At 36.5% G+C, this 18,914-nt stretch overlaps 4 protein-coding genes across 8 annotated transcripts; 2 read left to right on the top strand and 2 right to left on the bottom strand.

Moving 5' to 3' along the window:
• Positions 1-2,215, top strand: LOC143899322 (uncharacterized). The gene is made up of 3 exons (XM_077409538.1): positions 1-1,439; positions 1,706-1,901; positions 2,162-2,215. Exons 1-3 carry the CDS (start codon positions 1,063-1,065, stop codon positions 2,213-2,215), a joined length of 627 nt encoding a protein of 208 aa, XP_077265664.1. The 5' UTR covers positions 1-1,062.
• Rab8 (RAS oncogene family member Rab8) lies at positions 1,973-6,588 on the bottom strand. The gene is made up of 5 exons (XM_077409409.1): positions 6,162-6,588; positions 5,829-6,131; positions 5,474-5,534; positions 5,004-5,349; positions 1,973-3,328 (listed from the first exon to the last, which is right to left on the bottom strand). The coding sequence occupies exons 2-5, from the start codon at positions 5,950-5,952 to the stop codon at positions 3,230-3,232; spliced, it is 630 nt and encodes a 209-aa protein (XP_077265535.1). The 5' UTR covers positions 5,953-6,131; positions 6,162-6,588; the 3' UTR covers positions 1,973-3,229.
• Positions 6,589-7,148: 560 nt separating this feature from the next.
• Positions 7,149-12,776, bottom strand: LOC143899142 (uncharacterized). Of its 4 annotated transcripts, none has more exons than XR_013257401.1 (5): positions 12,404-12,774; positions 9,926-11,974; positions 9,714-9,837; positions 9,461-9,632; positions 7,149-9,273 (listed from the first exon to the last, which is right to left on the bottom strand). XR_013257401.1 is itself a non-coding variant. In XM_077409151.1 (5 exons), the coding sequence occupies exons 1-5, from the start codon at positions 12,426-12,428 to the stop codon at positions 9,177-9,179; spliced, it is 2,469 nt and encodes an 822-aa protein (XP_077265277.1). In that variant the 5' UTR covers positions 12,429-12,767; the 3' UTR covers positions 7,149-9,176. The 4 variants fall into 4 exon arrangements, 3 of the variants coding, with proteins under 3 accessions (XP_077265277.1, XP_077265276.1, XP_077265278.1); XM_077409151.1 differs by having other exon boundaries at positions 9,709-9,837; positions 9,926-11,971; positions 12,404-12,767; XM_077409150.1 differs by having other exon boundaries at positions 9,709-9,837; positions 12,404-12,764.
• Positions 12,777-13,127: 351 nt separating this feature from the next.
• Positions 13,128-18,627, top strand: LOC143899144 (dnaJ homolog subfamily C member 10-like). 2 transcript variants are annotated; one of them, XM_077409154.1, is made up of 12 exons: positions 13,128-13,856; positions 14,163-14,316; positions 14,394-14,607; positions 14,769-14,980; positions 15,170-15,394; positions 15,499-15,711; positions 15,918-16,038; positions 16,121-16,339; positions 16,416-16,688; positions 16,763-17,039; positions 17,134-17,332; positions 17,420-18,627. In XM_077409154.1, coding segments are annotated over exons 1-12 (2,325 nt in total). In that variant the 5' UTR covers positions 13,128-13,854; the 3' UTR covers positions 17,636-18,627. The 2 variants fall into 2 exon arrangements, with proteins under 2 accessions (XP_077265280.1, XP_077265279.1); XM_077409153.1 differs by having other exon boundaries at positions 13,131-13,856; positions 16,413-16,688.
• Positions 18,628-18,914: the final 287 nt, after the last annotated feature.

Here is an 18,914-nt window from a genome sequence, read left to right as displayed (position 1 = left end):
GTTAATTAACAATTATACTCCAAACTCCAAGGCGAGAGCACGTCGCGAATTATGGATGATGGAAACACACCGAGCGTGCAGGACGTCTGTCAATTGGAGCGGCAAATCCGTGAAAAGTTCTACGAGTTGCAAAGCGACGCGGTGAATAATACGACGGTCTATATTGATTAACACTCGAAGCGCGCTTAACCCTTTATTGCGCCCAGCGCGTGTATCTGTGCATGTTCTTAAATCAATTCACGAAGTAATATCGATGAATACGCGAAGGTTTAAATATTGCAGGATACCTGGATTATATTTGGAGCGTATTTCTAAGGACGACTTCGACTGAACTGCGGTTAACTTAATTAACGATTAATGAGCAATACTTGTACTAGTTCGTCCATGTGGATAGAATAATTAATTTTTTATTGTTTAATACTCGGAAAGAAAGAAGAGGAAATTAAATTGAGGACCCAACGAATTACATGGTTAGAAATGTTGCCGGTTGAATTAATCATTGATTAAGTTAATCGGAATTTGGTCGACGTCACCCTCTGAGTCACGATGATAGAATGTGTACCGACATAGATAGAATGTTTATTTAATATGAAAAAAAAGACAGATTAGAGATTAGAGACAACGAATTAAACCGTTACATTAGTTAGAATTATGCTAATTAATTATAATTAACTCTAATGTATTGATTAAAAATTTTGTTGGAAGCAATTGTGCTAGTGAAATTACCGATTAAATTAATCAAAGCTTGATGCGAAGTCATCTTCAATTACGAAAATTACGCACAGTTGTTTATCTCAGCAAAAGTGTTTTGTTATTCTTTATTTTGAAATTCATAAATAATTCACAAGTGCGTTGATTCTCAAGTGCTGCACACACATTAAAAGATTCTTAATCCTTTTCTCAAATCGAGAGATTTTTAGTAATAATGCTACAACAAAAATTACTCATCTTTTAAAGAAAAGAAATAATTAAGTACTTTTTCTCTACACACAGTGGCTGGTTTGATTGTCAATTATATCATATAAATCATGTAAATTTCGAGGGTAGGATATCCTGCAGACGATGCAGAAGGAACTTCTGGAAGCTCGTCACGCTTTATACAGCACGGAGTTAGAGTTGGAAAAAGAGCGCGGTGTCTCGCACGAATTAAGGATGCGTCTAAGAGCGGTCACGGAGGTGGTGAACGAGTCGCAGCAGCAGCAAACGAAAAATCAGGTCGAGAACGTTGAGCTGCGAGTCAAATACGAGGCGATGGCGAAACAACACGAGTCCCTGATGAGTCAAGCCGCGGCCGCGAAGGTGCACGAGGCCGAGTGTACAATCAAAATTCGGCGCTTAGAGGAGAACCTGCGTCAGAGGGACGCGAGTAACAAGAGAATGGAACAAGCGTTAGAGAATCTCGAACGTGACAGTTCGCGCGTTATTACCGCTATCGATCAGTACGTTTGACCTCGTCGTGAATAAGCCTGTCGAATATTCGCCGTGCTCGACCTTTTATACGCAGCAATTAAATGAAACACTTAATAGTTATACGATATTATTTTACACAGAATCTTAATCTTATACATGCGACTTTTTTCTAATCTTATAACTTATCACAATTTTAATAATAGATTTTCTCTGATCGGTTTTTCTACAACAATAATTTTAATAACAAAGCGAAAATTTAATCTTGTAACTCAATAATTCATCATTGACCTTTTAGTAAAATCGCGAAACTTCAAGAGGAGCATCAACACCTCCAGAAATCCTGCGAAGAGATCATTACCTTCAATCAACGCTTACAAACCGTCGGCCTATGCACGCACGCGATACATCAAAAGAATAAAGCAAAAATCAAAGATTTGGAACATAAGCTAGCTTCAATGACAATCAACAACGCAGGCCCTATGGAAGAATCCGTAAATTATGACACACATCCGAAGATAGAAAAATTATCTTTGCCATCCACATCAAGAACAACAGGATAGGATTTTATCAATAAATATACTGACACGTGTTATGTACAGGATTAATAAAAAATGTATTATAATAATCGTTTGTATATTTAAGTATAAGTTGAACAAGTTTTGATGGTAAAAATGCAAACTTGCAAGATGCACATCACGACAACCAGCGAACGAAATATATTTGTTTATTCTTTTTTCTTCTTTTACTGCAGATCCCTGTAAATGATCCCTATTTCTATATGCAAAGTAAATCCGCCGGAAGATAAGCTTCGCGTACTCATTGCTCGTTCCACTCTTTTTCTTTTTTTTAGACCTAATAAAAATTCTATGACTATCCGTGATATAACAAAATTGTCTCTATAAAGTTCTTGTTCAATTCGTCACAAGGCATTTTAGTTACGTCAATTAATGCTCTAGTACACTTTACGTTTTTCCGTTAATTTTGTGAAAAAGCTATATCTGCTTAGTAACAGTATAAAAACGATCGTGATACCTATACTGCTTAATCTTATTTTTTTTCTTATTTTTAGTCATTGTATGTGATGTTGTACGGCGTGATGTATGTTTCTACATACATATATATACTTTTAAAGACACATGGTCCTCCGATAAGAGAAACACACACGATGTAAATCAGGTTGAAATATGAATTACAGAATTTCGTGCATAAGAAGTTGTATACTTCATCCCATTGCCATAAAAATTAAGTAACACGTACTTTTACACTTAATAGTGATTTTTCGATAAAAAAAAATCAACCATTATACCCTTGATATAAGAAAACCAGAGGAGAAGTTCATTGTGTGTTTAATATATCACATCTGACCTGATTCAATAAATTACACCAGTAAACTTCTTAAGAAACACGATAAGATATAGATCACATTATTAGATCCCGGACAACTTAAATTATCACGGAACTATCTCACCTAAGTCCATTTAATTATATTGATTAACAAGTAGAATATTTGCGTAACAAACTCTGTAGCTGTGGCATTATTAACTAAAACGACACGCACTTTCTTCTCTATAATAAAATGTTTTAATACTTTCTCCTCTGAGGGTTTCTTCGGCAAAAAAAATATACATTCATGCAAATAATTTCTGAGTCTTTAATACGATGCGATAACGTTTCATTGTCAAGGAATAAACCCACTATATCCGATACTTGGGATGTAAAAAGTTCCACAGAACATCGGTTTTGTTCGACGAAATGAACATAAGTAAATAATGATAGTAAATAGATGCGCCTCCTTGAACAGTTGAAAATATTTGGGGGGTCAGAGTATAGTACAACGGGCGAGCCAACTAGGTGGCTTCCTCTGTGGTTCTGAAGCTTTCAACTGATGGCCGCCGCCTTTCGGTGGATTCGATGCCTCCTGCGTAAAACAAGACACGGTATTAACAGAATGCGTGACGCAACTTAAGCAGGTATATTTAGTGCACAAAATCTCATCATAGTCTCACGCCATTTTTGGTACACTTTGCTCATCACCAGACAGTGTTATTTGTTACTCCGTCTAGCAATTAAGATAGTGCGCCCATCATGCGTATTATCATTGTGATTTGTATTTGTTCAGTTATTAGAAATATTCATCACAAAGTTAATTATGAATAACATAATATAACATAAACCCAAACGTTAAGCAAGTTTACAATTAATGCAATAATGCAAAAATGACACATTCTCAAGCAAGACATATAGATCGAAATTAATCAGAGGTATGAAGAATATTTGAGGCAACGAATGTTGTTTGAGTTAATACATTTGATTAGCATAAAGTCGCAATATTCTTTTAGTAGACATTTGCTTGCACGTATGATATTGTTAAAATACATTAAACGGACCACAGATGATATATGATACAAGATGCAATAATCATCACGAAATAATAGTGTTAGTTGTTACGTTATAGATATAGAATTCGAGATACATAATTAAGGGATTACATACCTTTCACAGGGTCAGAAAAATCAATTTTTTAATTATATATTTTTTTTCGATAGAGTACTATCCTAAAAGTATTCCCTGAAATTTTCATTGAAAAATTTACGAAATAAAATTCATAAAAAAAAAACAAAGTTATAGCCCGGAAAAGTTTCACAAAAATAACGAAAATAATTCTGCACGCGACGAAGGATGAGCGGACGATGTGCAAAGAGCAAAAAAAGATAATGAGGAGACTTCTACATCAAAAGAAGGAGGTATTTTATGGCCCAGCCATCAACGATGCTGTGTAAAGTAAAAAAAAAAATGTATTCAACAATTTATCCACAGCATGCATCTGTAACACGTAAAACTTTAAACAATGTTTTTCTCTTTAAACTTTAAACAATGTTTTGAAAATCGATACCAGAAATATCTCGGAGACTAGTGGACCGATTTGCATGCAATTTTTTACAGCTACTCTCAATACAATAATCGAGTGCTTGCCACAGAATTTTTTTTTCAATTTATGGCTGTTTTTTAAGAAATAAATAAATAAAAGAAAACCGATTTTTAGATCAAAATCGCATTTTTCATTAGAAATCGCTGCCATTTTTCGAAAAATCAATATTTTCGGTTAGATATTCTCAAAAGACTACTCTGCAAGACACGTATTTTCATTTTTTAATAAAACAATTTTAGCCACAATAAAAATTCATTAATTTGAATCTAGTTTTAGGCCTGTAAAAGGTATGTAATCCCTTAACTAAAAACGGTGTACGAAGAAAGTTACCTTCTGCCAAGATAGACCAGCACCAAACACAGAGAAACAGAGACAGGAAACAGAGAAACAGTGGTTATTTCATAGAACACGTAAGAAAAAATGTTCATAAGTGAGAACTAATATACATATGTGTGAATAAGCACATTTTTTTCCCCTAATTTATATTAATCTAATTATTAACCTGTCGATTTTAGACGTGGAAGGCTTTACACGTTGAAATATAGATTACAGCATATCTCAATTACACAGAAATATGAATTCCGATTACAAAATAATCTATATTTGGACAATCAATATCTGTAATCTCCTTGAAGTATATACGGTATGATTCATGTTTCCTCACCAGTTTCTTTTCCATTTTTGCTTTGATATCGCGCGCCAAAGTATAAAAAGCCTCTTCCACATTGATACTAGATTTCGCCGAGGTTTCCATAAACTTAATGCCGTACTCCACAGCCAGTTGCTCGCCCCTTTCCTTAGTCACTTGCCTCTTGTCTGTAAGCTCACACTTATTGCCTAACAACATTTTCTCCACGTCCGCCGACGCGTTCTCCTCTATATTACGAATCCAGTTCTTTATGTTTTCAAAACTTTTGTCATTTGTAACGTCGTACACCAACATGATTCCCATCGCGCCACGATAGTACGCCGTGGTGATGGTGCGAAACCTCTCTTGTCCAGCGGTGTCCCTACACAAGCGCAAATACATTCGCTGTGTCGCGTATCGTAAAGATCCAGCTCGACTTTACGAATCTAAATTGCACTCGAATTAATCAGCAGGTGGAGGAGAGAAGGAACATGAAGTATATTTACCATATTTGTAGCTTGATTTTCTTCCCGTCCAATTCGATGGTACGGATCTTAAAGTCAATGCCTGAAAAAACGTACAACACGAGACGATGAGTCAATAATTCGGAGCATTCCCCGAGGATGCGTGGAAAAGTGGATACAAGCGCGTGGCGCGGGATGAATCACGTTACTGTAATCGGCATAATGTGCTCTTTGTCCATTATCGAGTGGCAGAGTGGCACACGTTTTCTCGAGACACACCCCGGCCCGCGCCTTGCGAGCCCCAGCGGATTAATAAAGCGCGCAAACCGCCGCAAACGAAGCGGCGATGTCAAGGGGGGGGGGATAGGTGGGGAGACGGGGAGACACCGGAACGTACCGATGGTCGAGATGAAGGTGGTGTTGAACGCGTCCTCGGAGAACCGGAACAGGACGCAGGTCTTGCCGACGCCGGAGTCGCCGATCAGCAGCAGCTTGAATAAATAATCGTACGTCTTTGCCATTGTCGTCGCGATGATGGCACGGGCACGTCGCGGCCGAGCAGGCCGAGCTTCGCCGAGCGATGATTATCGCTCCCCCCCCCACGATCTTCCCGGGCGATCCTCGCGCGGACGATGCTTCCTGGCGTTCGTGACGGGGCCCCAACGAACTTGCAAGACCAGCTGGCCGAGTCTCTCCGTCTCTCTCCCTCTCTCTCTCTATCACCCTCTACCTCTCTCTCTCTCTCTTTCTCTTCCTCTCCGCTCGCCAACGAAGGAAGATATCTAACCGTCTCGTCCGCGAGACATTTGACGAAGCGCGTTCTCCTTCCTTCGGTGCTCCCTCGCTCGTTCTCTTTCCGTCTCTCCTGATGTCTCTCCTTCTCTGTCCGCTCCGGAGTCCGGACTCTCTCGATGGATGTCGACTCTTCGTGCACGATGACAGCACCGCGACGGGCGGTGACGCGTGGCTTCTTAAGCGCGCGTGGGACCCGCGGGAGAAGGGGGCACACTTGCGCGTACTCTTGCACCACGCTCGCGACCGCGCGACCGCGAATTAACAAAGCGGATTAATCGCGCAAAACATCTGTCACAAAAAGCGGTACATAATACAGACGTGTCATACGGACCGCGACTGGGACCGACGCGATTTCGCCCTCGTGTTGTGGCCACCTTGGCTACCCGCGCGCGCGTGCGCGCCCGGTCGGTGTTTGTACATACCTGTGCACGCGCACGCAACACGTGTCTCGTCGCCGCGGCGATATCGGCACCGCGATCAATGAGATCGATTGAAATCGCGAGGGGGGATAATCCGATAATCCTTAAATTTGAAATCTTTAATGTCCATCTCTACCAATGTAGATTAACTTTAATCTCGGTTTAACTTACTTTTTTATCTTCTTTTAGTTTTAGGAATTAGAAAGAGATAAAAGGTAAGTTTTGAACCGAGATTAAAGACCGAGATCTGCATTGACAGAGATGAACGTAAGTCTGATTTTAAATCCAGTCTTGATTCAAGATTATATCTGTCCAACAAAATAATTATATGACGTCTCAAGATCGCACTTAAAAGTCTTAAATATAAAATCGGACGGTGAATACCATCCCAAGAGTACCGCCCAAATAAGATTCCACACAAAAATGAAGGAAAAGGAAATAAGATTCCTCTTCCATCCCGCTTCTTTCCATAGTAGCAGGAAGTAATGTATTAGAGACACGTCTGACAAGATAGAAAGAAATTTTATTGAAATGATACATTAACTTTACCCTCCTACTATTCTTCCAAATTATATCGAATTTTCTCTTTTTCCTAATGTGAAATATATGTACAAATCATGGACTACGTTGGCACGTCACTATTAAATCGGGTTTAATAACATCAGTAATAACATCAGTATATAGTTATAACTGATACAAAATATATAATGGACTATATATGTTTACACAGCGGCTTACAATCTAGTTTAATAACTACCGTATACTATTTAATCCAAAATTTTTAATCAAAAGAAGAAAAATTTTAGATGCGATAGTACACGGTAGTTATTAAACCGGATTATAAGCCGCTATGTGTAAACGTAATCATAAATGCTTGTTAAAGGCAGTTTTATTTACATCAGTTATTACTCTACACCCGTTGACGAAGAGATGTCGACTTATAAATCTGGTTTTAAAGAATTGTGTAAACGCTAAAATAAAATTGTGAAAAATGTATGTTGTATTTTTTTAACAAAATCAAGATTTCTTTGGAGATAAAATAACGTCTCTTTTTTAGAAAGTTATAACTACAAATGTTACTACTCGATTAATGATGACATGTAAACTTAGTCATGAGCTCGATAATCTTGCTCGGTCAGAGCTCCCAGCCCAGAGCTCTTAGAAAAGCTTAAAGTAAAGCTAGTATTATTTTGAATTTTCCTTTTCTTAACACGAAACATTTCGGATATAAATCATGTAGGTTTCACAATAGTATTGTTCTCAGAGCCATTATTTAAAAAAAACATTAGCTTGTAAAGTCGAGTTCGAGTCTTAATCAAAATTTATTCTGATCTCTCGCATCGTGATTCTTTAAAATCGATTAATCTTTCTGTATTACAATGGAGGGATCGATTGGACAGATCGCCGTAATATCCACTTCAATGACCTTAATCCTCTATCCGACAAGAAAAAAAAAGCGACTGGCCTTCACGTCCTTCCCGTGTCGAAATAATTTTTCGGTGATGGCTTTCTCTGGTCGCGTTATCTTTCACAGTCAAAGATACTCTCAAGGCTAATAAAAAAAAGCTATGGTTCTGTCATTACTAGGTAACTTTCATCGAACATCCTGTACATATATATGTATGTATATATACACGAAGAAACTTTCAGAAATAATTTCCAAGTTACGTTCTCCAAGATTACGAGAAGTAATTTTACAGTTTATACAAATCATCCAAGAAAGCCATAGCATTTTTATTAGTTATAATCTTGATACGAGCTTATCTGGCAATACTCTGTTTACAGCAAATATTAAGTATAGAAATAAATCGAACTACATTGCTTGTGAATTATCTATAAATGAAAAATTAGTCGTCAGTTCAGAAACCGACTAACTTATTAAAATCTTAATACACTACAAATGATCAGTGATTTAATATGACTTAAGAATAACTCACAAAAATATCAAATAATGCTTATCTTACGAATTATCTTATTTTGTTAACTGTTAAATCATTTGTTGTCCCTGTGTATAAATTAATAATTCAAGGGTTTTTACTCCATTTCGAGATGTAAAATTTCTCCAAAGAGATATACTTTTGTGAAAGATCTTAGTGTTTTTATCCTTACTGTTCATACTTAAAAAACAACAAACAGAAAAGAAAATTATAGTTAAAAGATTATAGTTAAAAGCAGACTTATGTGAAAACATAAATTTGTACAAACACATGTTAAAGGAATATCCACTAATTTTCTTAATTCCACTAATTTTCATTTATGGTAATAAACCCGTTATATGTATAGAAAACACATTCCCCTTAGGAGAAAAAAGGACAGCATATGATACACGCGTTTCTTAATATTTACATGAACATAATTAAACAAAATATTCGAAGTGTTCCTTGAAATTCTTCCCTCCCCAACATTTTCAAGTTAATATATTAGTAAAAACGGTTTCATATTTCAAGAGAGAGAAAAACTTATGCGATAAACTACATCAACAAAAAAAAAAAAGATCGAGGTACATGCTATATATAATACAGCATGGATCTTTACGATTTTACATTGCGAGCTTTCATTTGCAGTTCGAATCGTCGATTTGTTCGTACACCCTTCAGCATCATCCGCGTTTCATGTTGCTGTTTTTGCCTGCAAATATTCATATCTCGTTTAAAATTTTATATTAAATTATCTTTAAGTTTTACAATCTATATATATGGTGTATATATATATATATATATATATATATATATATATATAGATAAGAGCAGTATCTTGCGAATAAATTGACCTGTAAAACTTATGAAATATTTTTCTCAAGATAAATCTGATGTACCTTGAAAAACCTGGTTGTTTTTTCAACATAATGTTCGTAGCTTCTGGTTTTTTCAACTTAAACCCAAATCTATTGTGAATACCGTCCCTTGTGTCGGTTGGTAATAATTTCTTCTCTTCCGTTTCCACATCTGCTTTTAGCGATTTTACCGCTGTCTTCGTAGAAACAAGTTCTAGAAAAACAATTTAAAATTTTAGCATTTATAAGAATCCCCAAGGCATGCAGAATAAAAAATATTAGAAAATTACTGAACGCTAGGTGTCTGCCGTGTCTGGCTTCCAAACGTTTCTTTGCATCCACGAGCGATTCTGACTTGGCAAACATCTGTTCATGTATTCTCGAGAAATTTGGTACTTTCTTCGTAGATGATTTTTTTTCTGTAAGTAAATCCGCGTGTGTTATATTACATTATAAAATAAAATCGAAATAAATGTGGAATGTAAGCGATTTTTGGTTTTGTTTTACCTGATTTCTTTTCAGTTGATGCGAAGGTTTTTGGTGTGACTTGAACTCTACTCAATTGAGCTCTCGGTGTGCCTCCGTGGTTTCTTGGACTTGATCTCTTGAAAGGAGAAAATAGCGAGTTCTGAGTAAGCTTTGGAGTTTCAACCTTTTTCGATTTAGATACTGAATTCATAATATTGCTTCTATTTCGTGGATCAACATCATGTGAAATACTTGATCGCGATCCGTTCAACTTGTTAACTGATTTTCGTGCGCTGCCTCCGCCAGATGTTCCAACTGCAAAGCGCACTTTAGCTTTCTTCGCATTATCTTTCGAGCTTAAATTCGCCTCTGTTGAGGTGCGCTTCTTAATCATTTGTCGCAAACTTATTGTTTGCGGTTGTTCCAGTTCATAGGTGTTGTCTTTGTTGCTTTCCTGCTTCTTTTCCATCGTATTATCCTTGTCGTAAGTAGCGTTTCGTCTCGTGACGTTCGAAAGAAGAGATTGACTAGTATCATTAATTTCTTTATCAAACAGAGAAGGTCTAGATACATTTTTAATGTCAGTATTTTTATCCATTGTGTTAGACAGCTGCGCGTTAGATTGACTCCTATGTCTTAGTTTAGTATTGAGAGACGTGTTATTTACAGAAGCAACAGAAGTATCAGATACCAAACTCGTGTCCATTAATGTCACTTTTCCCTCTTGTGGAGTGGACGACATTAAAGGTATTGACGTATTATATTTAATTCTTGGTGATACTCTATTAGTATTACTAGATCGTGATTTTTCCATACTACTGTTCCTTAATTTAGAGCTGGAATTTCGCTTAGGAGACATACTTACAGAAGCTTTTTTGATTGGTGTTAATACCTCGGAACTGCTCCCTCCTCTGATTGAGGGAGATCTCACTTTGATAAAAGTATCTGATCGAGTTTTGCTAGCAACTATATTTTCTTGTTTCAAATTTTCAGGCGATAGCTTCTCCAACAGCACGATCGGTTCCGCCAGCACATCTTTTATTTGCGAAGGCGTCAACGTGTTTGTTAACTTTGAATTTAATAAACGACGTTTGACTGACGATAAATTCTTTCCCTTGGATAAAGGAGACTTTTTTATACGAATTCTAGGCGAGCTGGTATTAAGATTTGACGAAGTACCAGGGCTACTAGGAGACGTTTTTGACGGGCTCTTTTTCACCCGGGATAGAGTTAACAACTTCAGTTTGCGCGATTTCGATTTCTTCGATTTTGGAGATTTTAGTACTATTTTCGGAGATTTCGAGAATCTACGCACAGTTGCCTTTAAATTTATATCAGACTTCTCGCGCTTCTTTTTTTCTATCGGTGATATCAATGTGCTTTTATCAGATCCGGAACTATTATTCGGGCTGTCCTTCTTGCTCTTTCGTGATTTTGTAGCATGAGAATCGCTCTCCGGTTTTTCCAAACTCTCCTCAGTATCCTCGCCAGTGGCAGCAAGAGATAATTTTCTTGGGCTCTTAAACAGCTTTGGTATAGCTATCGAATGCGTCTTTGGAGAGCCTAAAGAGATCGGGGATTTCTTAGGCGTCTTCTTAGATCTGTGAGGCGTAAGACTGAGCTTCGGAGGTGTACTTTTGGGAGTGACTATGATGGGTGATATTTTTGCAGAAATCTTCTGTTGTAACTTTCCATTAGGTATTTTCTCTGAATCCAGATCTTTTGAGCCATTCAACTGAAGAAAGTTGTGCCTGACGAGTTCCACCGTCGTGACATTGTCGCAATATTTGTCTCTCAAGATTCTGATTGCCTCATTGTCCACTTTCTGGTCCACATCTTCAGTTTCCACTTTGTTCAAATAAAGCCTCCGACGAGAAGTTTTCTTCTTTGCGGACTTTTTGAACGTTACCTCCGCATCAGGCGATTCCTTCTTGGCGCTTTGCTTAGCAGCTTCCATATCGCTCTTACCAGACTTCTCCTTCCTCTGCGACTGCCTGACTTTCTGCGCCGACTTAGCCACATCCTGGCTCACGTTATTTATTCTTTGCGCCTTGGATCTAGTGGAAACAGCAGACTGTTCCGCCGCTGCTGCAAAGTAACGGGATACTTAACAATTTACGGATTACTTTACTCGAGGGACTACAACCAAGCTCTACAATTAACTTATTAAAAAAATACTTGCTAGAATATTTTTAACAAGAATAGAATTATTAATTAATTATTGTTTGAAGGTAGGTTAGGAATGTTGGAGAGGAAAATCAGGAATGACAAATTATACAGTAAAAAAAATCGAATAAACAATCCTGCCGGTCAAGTTAACCGGAGCTTGGTCAAAGTCGCCCAAAATGATAAGAGTCACTTAAATAACTTCCTCGATCGATTCGATAAGCGTTAGCGTCTCGAGTCTCGAGTTCTCGAAACACGCACGCGACAAAACACAAAATATACGTCGAGGGTGGCTATATAACCTTGCACCCGGAATGAAAGGGGATCAACAGGACGCCTCGTTTCTCTCACCTGCGCGAGTCCGTCTGGGCGACATTCGTCCTGATCTCCGCTCACCGCTCACGATTGGTCTGCCCGGCGTCGCGTCGCGATCGCACCTCGGAACACTCCGGCGCCGCCGATTTTTGCGCTCTTCCGCCTCTCGCCGACGATTGTGTTTGCGATGTGCGGTGTCTAATTCAACTTGAACGTGGCTCAATGATGCCTTGGGCACGAAGCCAGCTTGGCCGTGCTTGCGCGCCCATTTCGCTGCGCCAATCGCGTCGCCCCGGCGGCACCCACGCGTCGGACGCGCGCGCCCCGATTGGCTGGAGATTTCAAACGGCAACGTAACCGACGCCGGCTGGAGACGGACATGTTAACTCGAGCGACGAATCGCTGATTGGCTGACGGTCACGATTCACGATGTTTCATCGTGATGTGTATTTCTCGTTGTTACGTTAAAGCCGAATTTAAAACCTTCCGCAGGGATTATCCGTTGCATTGTAACAATTAAAAAACAATTGTTTTAGGAGGAAAAAGGGAAGACCCGACCGCTTTGCGTTTTGGCAGCTTGATTGAAAACGCGCCTTAAAGGCTCGGCGACCGTGACACGTCCGGTGACGTATGCAGCATTTCCGGATACTGGCTCCCTCGTTCCTGTTTTCGCAGCTGTACTGTACAGCTGTACTACGTTGAGTACGTTGCTCTTTTTGCACCTAAAATGAGATAGATAATTAGGGACAGAAGGAGAGAATGAGAGATAATTGGTGATAATTGGAATTGGAGAACGAAAGAGAAAAGAGATGAGGAACCCAAGAAGTTTAGCAAAGTTTAGTTTACGAGGAGCAAAACACTCGTTTCTCTAACTTCTTGTGGCTTCTACCTTTTGCTCTTGAAATGAGACAGATATACAATTAATCGGTGGAGAAAAAGAGATGAAGTTCTACCGCCGAAGAATGCATAATGCATCTTTATGTATAAACAAATTTAACAAATTTCTTCCTACACACATGAAAGGAACAGCTGCAATATTGCTGCATTATATCGTTCGCAGTATGACAAATAGAACCGATTTGTAATATATAATACAATAAACTTTATGCGAAACAATTTGTAATAAATGAAACTTTTAGATACTTAATTTTTTTAATTGAAAGAATTAAATTTTCGAGAAAATGAAATAGGAATTTCTTTAGTTGACTCTGAGAATCGGATGCGATGTTGAAAGAGTTGCTAGAAACTTTGTTATGAGAATAATTAGCACTACGCTTTTTTATAACGACGATTTCGAGACTGGAGGTTAAGCAGGATCTGCGGTTTACCGGTTTACTCCCAAACACGGTATCAAACGATAACATCATACATCATAGAGCGTGGGAGTACACGAGGATACGTGGTGTTACGATGAAAAACTGATTTCCACTTGAGAGCGGAGCAACCAAATTCATTGTGCAACGTAGCCGCAGTAAGGTTTTATAGAAATGTGAGTGCAATGTATTAACAAATCTGGAAACTGTGCACAAGTAAAAGATTTTTTTTATTAACTGTACTGACACTGTGAATTTGGAGAAGAATTTTGCAAAAGACTCGTATCCGTTTTTCTGCTGCTGTTATTTATGCATAAAAATAAATTTGAAGCTGATCCTTTATTCCTATTTACTTGGTGCTGCATGTTAAAGCAAATATTAACGGAGCAATAACATGAAATAGAACTTAACTCTGTATTGTACGGTGTATATTTAATATCTGCATATAAAAGTATCTAAAGTTATATTTGTACTTGTTGCAGGTATAAAGTTATTGCTGCTCTCTTTATTATTGTTTCTGTAACACGGGGAGAAGATTATTATGAGATTCTTGGTATAAGCAGATCCGCTGGTCAGGATGAGATTCGGAAGGCTTTTAAGAAGCTGGCCATCGTCCACCATCCTGACAAAAATAGTGTACGTGGGATTATATATAAAGTGCCAATATACCATCGTTTGTCCGCTATGTCGCTAATAATATTTTAATACTTCAGGACGATCCAGATGCTCATGATAAGTTTGTTCGATTAACAACGGCCTATGAGACGTTGAAAGATAATGACTTAAGGAAAAAATACGATCTTTATGGAGAAGATGGTCTTAATAACTCTCACAAGAAACCAACCTATCACTCTTGGAGTTACTATCAAAACAGTTTTATATACGATGACGACGAACATGTTATCAATTTGGAGAGAAGTGATTATTGTGAGTATATAATTTTTTCTGTACCTGTTTTTCTGTTGACCCTGTCATTAAGTACGAAACGAAATATATTGATATTAATATGCTTGATATATTAATATGAGTTATTAAGAATTAATAATTAAAATGTGTGATTAAAGTTTTGCACGTATACTTTTGTACAGATGAAAGTGTTGTTAACTCTGACTCAAGTTGGTTTGTAAACTTCTATTCTCCGATGTGCAGCCACTGTCATCACTTAGCACCGACTTGGAAAGAAGTTGCTAAGTTACTTGATGGTGTCGTGAAAATTGCAGCGGTCAATTGTGAATACAATAGCCAATTGTGTCATCAAGTGGGAATACGTGCCTATCCTACATTGCTCTATTTCCAAAAGGTATATATAAATATATACGGAAAAAATGTGCAATTTCTCATTAGTATCGTATTATATAATATATCTTTTGAATATTATATATATATATATATATATATATATATATATATATATATAATCTGCACATAATTTGATATTTCCATATAGTTAAATCAACTGATAATACTAACTCAATTCTTTGTCTCGAAGAATTCACAGCATGGGGAGCATTATAGAGGAGAAAAAACGCAGGCGGCCATTACACGTTTTGCATTAGACGGACTAAATAGCCACGTACCTGAAATAAGTGAATCGCAGTGGGAGCTGTTCTTACGCGGCAAGAACATTGTCCAAAGACCTATGTTAATTTTTATATGTGGTGATCAACAGAACTGTTTTACTTCCGATGAAAGGCTTATTGTAGCGGCTACATTCGTAAGTGACGTGATTTTATTGAGATACGTTTTTAATTTACTTTTTTAAATTTAGTTTTTAAGATACCGCGATTGTTAAATAGCATTATAACACGGTTCTTTTAGGATAAATTGATTGATGTAAGGGTGTTTGCGTGCGAAAGTGGCAATTGTCATGATAAGATGTCTTATAATGTACACGCGGTCTACTTACCGATATATAATGCATCTTCTTGGGAGCCTATATTCCTTGATAACATATCTAATATAAATACATTGATAGAAAAGCTCTTGGACCAATTGCCCAGTCCACAAGAGTTATTTGACAATGATTTTGAGGTAAACAAAATGTTATAATTTGTTGGTATTTGTATATATATTACTATTAATAATATATTAAATATATTATTAATTATTACATTACAATATTATTAATTTGTAAATGTCATTTGTCATTTGTTAGTACATATACTTACTGTATACAATTCCTGTTTTTTTTTTTTTTTTTTTTAATTTTTATCAGGAATATTTTTTATGGTTTACAGCATATTAGGAAAACGAAGTCCAACGTTGCCTGGCTTGTATGCTTTTACATTGGCGACACGGCAAATTTGCGAGATTTGAATTTGCAAATGAAGAAGTTTTCAGCCAGTGGTGTTAATCTAGGTAATATTTCTGTGATCCGTTGATGGGGATCTGATACCGAATATAAAATATTTTTACACAGTATGAAGTATTATCTTGTTAGGCAAAATGAATTGTGGCAGAAACGGGCAGCTCTGTTCTAAACTGGGTATAAATCGCTATCCAATCTGGGGCATGCTTAAGCCTAGCGGAGCTTTTGAATTGAATCATGGAAAAAATATCAATAACGATATTATTAAGTTCGTACAAATTAGTGTGAAAGCTACAAACGTTTGGGCTCTCTCTTCAGAAGAAGCGTTATCGATATTACAAAGAAATCATGGTATTATATTGTAAACGCGAATCACACTTTCGGTTTTACAATGCTGGATACTAACTCTAGCAAAATGTTATAGCAGATGAAGTATGGTTCCTAGATTGGTTTTCACCGTGGTGTCCACCTTGTATACAGTTTCTGTCTGAACTTCGGAGAGCGTCGTTAGAATTTGATGCATCAGTAATTCGTTTTGGTACCATTGATTGTACCGTTCATAAAACGCTGTGTCATCAATACAACATACAGTATTATCCTACCTCAATGCTCATAAATGGTAGCAATACACATCAATTCACGTTACCAAAGACAGCTGCGAATGTTATTCAATTCATTAATGAGAAAAGAAATCCATCAGGTAAGATATAATATATAAGATAATTACATTAGTGTATTTTCGCATATTTCATTATACCTGATTGTTTCATACAGTTATAGAACTGACGTCGGAAAACTTTTATCATAAATTGGCGAAAAAGAAAAGTAAAGTTATATGGATCGTTGATTATTTTGCGCCATGGTGTGGACCGTGTCAAAGATTAGCACCCGAATGGATGGCCGTTGCGAAGTCGCTGAGCAGTTTGTCGTTTGTAAACGTTGCCAGTGTAGATTGCGAGGCTGAGGCTTCCTTATGCGCGTCGCAAGGAGTGCGTTCTTACCCCAACATTAGAATGTATCCATTAGGAAGCGAGGGTCTAAATACAATCGCGTAAGTTACAACTTTTTGCAATGTTCAATCATGCATTCATGATTAATGTAACAAATATCAATGCATTCATCGTGCATCTTTATCATTTACGCAGCTTGTACAATGGGCAACGAGATTCGTTATCTATATTAACATGGATAACAACATTCTTCCCAAAGAAAGTCCATGATTTGAATTCTTCCGACTATCAGAAGCTGTTGAATAGCAACAAGCACATATGGCTCGTCGATTTTTATTTACCACAATGCTGGCATTGTCAAAAGATGGAACCTGAGTTTGCAATTGCTGCTCAGGTAAATGCCACTTTATTATAATCAATTTACAATCTAAAATTTATTTGACAGTAGCCAGATCGATTATAAATCCTACTTTAATTTCAGTTGCTGGAGAAAGTTAAATTTGGAAGAATTAATTGTAACTTCTATGCGCATGAATGCGCACATATAAAAGTATTCCCGACACTAATGTTATATAATTCTAAGCAGAAAAAACAAAACAGATACGATGGTATCAAAATTTCTGCGGTAACGGCTGAGGTAATCAAGGATGACATTTTGGAGATTATTAATTCTCACACGAAACATGACGAACTATAATAGACAAAGTGCTTAAATTGAATTTAAGGCTTTTATTTTATCATGAATTCTTTTTTTGCAATATACGGATAATTTTTTTCACATGCCATCATGCAGATTTGATATATAAATTGGTAAATACAATTTCTCTTTTCAATACGTGAGTTAATGATTAGTTATACTTAGCCTCTTTATATAAGAGGCTTAATAAGCTCTTTTTGCTGTAAATGTAGGATATATATGGACTAAATTATGCATCTATTTATTAAAGCAACATATATATAATGCATATTTCACAAATCTATACTATCAAATGAATCATGGCATAGGAAAAACTAATCTATTTCAATACATATAAGAAAGAAATTCATCAGATGACTTCTTGCATCTGATACCACAATTTATTTTACTGAATTGTTGCAACGGTTGAGGAAACGGAAGCCTCAACAAATTTTAGTAATGTACTTATCTGTAATTGATATGTTACTCGACTACTGCAACTAATGTTTGCCGTTTACCCCGACGCGGTCCATTCTTCCAAAAGGAACCAAGAAAAAACCAGACCAGAAATAATTTTGGTCCCATTGTGATACTTTTTATACATTTATGTACATAGCAATTAATAAAATCTCTATGAACAAATTAATAAGACCTGGAATTTCAAATATAATATTTGTCGGAGGTTTTGTTTATTTAGTAAGAGAAACACGGATATCTCATTTATTTTATTTATTAACATGAGATAAACCAAAGTTTTTCTTTTTAAATATTTCTGTTATTTTTAAGACAATATATTAAAAAATAAGTTTCTGTAATTCTCTCTTTATAAATGCATTAACATTTAACTCGATGAAATCTAATGAGTTCTTTCTAAAAATAGTGTCTACAAGTATAATTATTACATAAATATAAGAGTTAATACAGAGATAAATACATTCTATAAAAGACGCTGCACCATTACGATTTCGTGCGTATTTGTTGCTGTGTATTTAAATAAAATATATAATATATATCCAAATATTTTATATATAAAATATTTTACATTTTATATATATATATATATATACACATATAGATATTTAAAACTATTCAGTTTCAAGATATAAATATATAAATGAATAAAATATCGAATATTAAAAGTGTCTAAATGTGCCGTGCTTCTTTTTGTAAATTCTCCTCTCTTCTCGTTTATTAATTACTCTAATATTTGTTCAACATAACTTTTATTTTTGCCAACTGTGATTAAACGGATCTATTTAAAGATGGAATGTGTTAATCGAAGAAAAATAATGCAACAACA

The sequence above is a fragment of the Temnothorax americanus genome, unplaced genomic scaffold (genome assembly GCF_048541705.1).
Source record: "Temnothorax americanus isolate GAGA-0224 unplaced genomic scaffold, ASM4854170v1 Scaffold26, whole genome shotgun sequence".
NCBI lineage: Eukaryota > Metazoa > Arthropoda > Insecta > Hymenoptera > Formicidae > Temnothorax > Temnothorax americanus.
This window is presented reverse-complemented; position numbering and strand designations above follow the sequence as displayed.